This window comes from the organism of the source record quoted next, unplaced genomic scaffold, assembly GCF_019419815.1.
Source record: "Pyrus x bretschneideri cultivar Hongxiangsu unplaced genomic scaffold, Pyrus_bretschneideri_v1 Contig12, whole genome shotgun sequence".
Classification (NCBI taxonomy): Eukaryota; Viridiplantae; Streptophyta; class Magnoliopsida; order Rosales; family Rosaceae; genus Pyrus; species Pyrus x bretschneideri.
The window spans coordinates 3840853-3842353 of record NW_025999413.1 but is presented as its reverse complement, the minus strand read 5'-3'; the positions used below and the strand labels follow the sequence as shown (position 1 = coordinate 3842353).

At 41.4% G+C, this 1501-nt stretch overlaps 1 protein-coding gene across 1 annotated transcript; it reads right to left on the bottom strand.

Moving 5' to 3' along the window:
- Positions 1 to 1501, bottom strand: LOC103966784 (branchpoint-bridging protein-like). Its single transcript, XM_009379993.3, has 2 exons — positions 1305 to 1501; positions 1 to 839 (listed from the first exon to the last, which is right to left on the bottom strand). The coding sequence occupies exons 1-2, from the start codon at positions 1468 to 1470 to the stop codon at positions 178 to 180; spliced, it is 828 nt and encodes a 275-aa protein (XP_009378268.2). The 5' UTR covers positions 1471 to 1501; the 3' UTR covers positions 1 to 177.

Genomic DNA, 1501 nt, shown 5'->3' with positions numbered 1-1501 from the left:
TAAAACTTAAACATTCAATATTTCACATAATTCTCAAAAGATAAGGAAGAGACCTAAATACATAGAAGTTCAGGAAACCACAAATCAGAAGACCTAAATGGGCTTATTATACTTAAACGGGTTACGCCCAATAGGATAGGAACCCTACAGAAACCAGGATAGGTGGCAGGTTGGGAATCATGGTGCTGAACCCGATGGTGGAGAATCTGGATGGGCTACTTCTTTATTATCACCTAGTTGCCCATTCTTTGAAGATTTGGAGTTGGAGGACTTGGATGAAGTTTTTTCAGCAGCAAGGGGTAGCCCTGGAAGTCCTGGGAGCCCTGGGAGGCCTGGGAGACCTGGGAGTCCTGGGAGACCTGGAAGACCTGGGAGTCCTGGGAGTCCAGGGAGACCTGGGAGTCCTGGGAGACCTAGGAGATCAGATTGGTTGAGAGAGGGATCAGGCATTTTGGGGTCCACCTGAGAGGAGGATGGGAATGCCATCTCTGAGAACTTCTGGGAATTTAATTTCTTGGAATTCTGAATGTTGGGTTTCTGGTTGCACAAGCTGGGTTGCTTGAGAGGCTTGAAGGTGAAGAAACCAGCGGAGAATATGTGGGTCCCTTGCTTTCTTGCCTTGAGGTGTAGGGAAGATGAGGTGGTCGATGAAGCCACAGCACAGTAGGGTTCACTGCTGCGGATTAGTTTCACGGAGCATCCTTCAATTTTCTTGACATCTTTGCTCACTGAGAAGGGCAGATGGACTTTGAATTGTCCATGGCTGTTTGTTTTCACTTGTGCGTTGAAACTTGGTTTTGTTGAAGTCCCATCTTTGCATTCCACACCAATAGAAGCCCCTGCACAAAAACCCCCACAAGATTATTGATGGATAATGCATCCATATCATGTCAGGAAGTTTTGTTGACTGACAATAAAATGACAAGTTATGATGACATATCTTCCAACGTTTTGTTGTCTTTTGGAAAGAAATCGTGATTGAAAGCAGAATCCTACCGTCAAGGAGTTAGTTTAGGCGAGATTTTTTTTGCAGTTGATTTGTGATAATTATTTTTTCGTAGTTGTATGGTTGACTCGTAGGAAATACCTGTATAAAGGTTTTCAGTCATATAGATTTTACATTTTCTCCATTTGTACATTTTCTCCATTTAGGTTTTCAGTCATTTAGATTTATTCAAATTTAACGATTAAAATATAAACATGAGTGTATAGAGGAAGAGCAGGGTGTATGGAAAGTATTGAACGGGCTACAATAGAAAAATAAAATTGATGAAGAACTTGTTGAAAATTTGAGATGAATTTACCTGAAATGAAATGGCTGGTATTTGAGAAATCCTCTTGAAAACATGTGTCACAGTAGACAGTGCCAACAATTACTGCAGAAGGCTGGATCTCCTCATAGCTAGCCTCTGAAGGAGTATGAAATGTAAGAGTAGTAACCAGAAAGATAACTGTAAGAAACCAAGACATTGTTTTACAACCTATCTATTTCCCCTCTAAG

What these genes read in the sequence shown, in the direction of transcription:
- LOC103966784 (XM_009379993.3), bottom strand. Translation starts at nt 1,470, where the DNA reads ATGTCTTGGTTTCTTACAGTTATCTTTCTGGTTACTACTCTTACATTT. An exon ending in TACCAGCCATTTCATTTCAG is followed by an intron (nt 840 to 1,304) that starts GTAAATTCATCT and finishes GTTTTTGTGCAG; the next exon opens with GGGCTTCTATTGGTGTGGAA.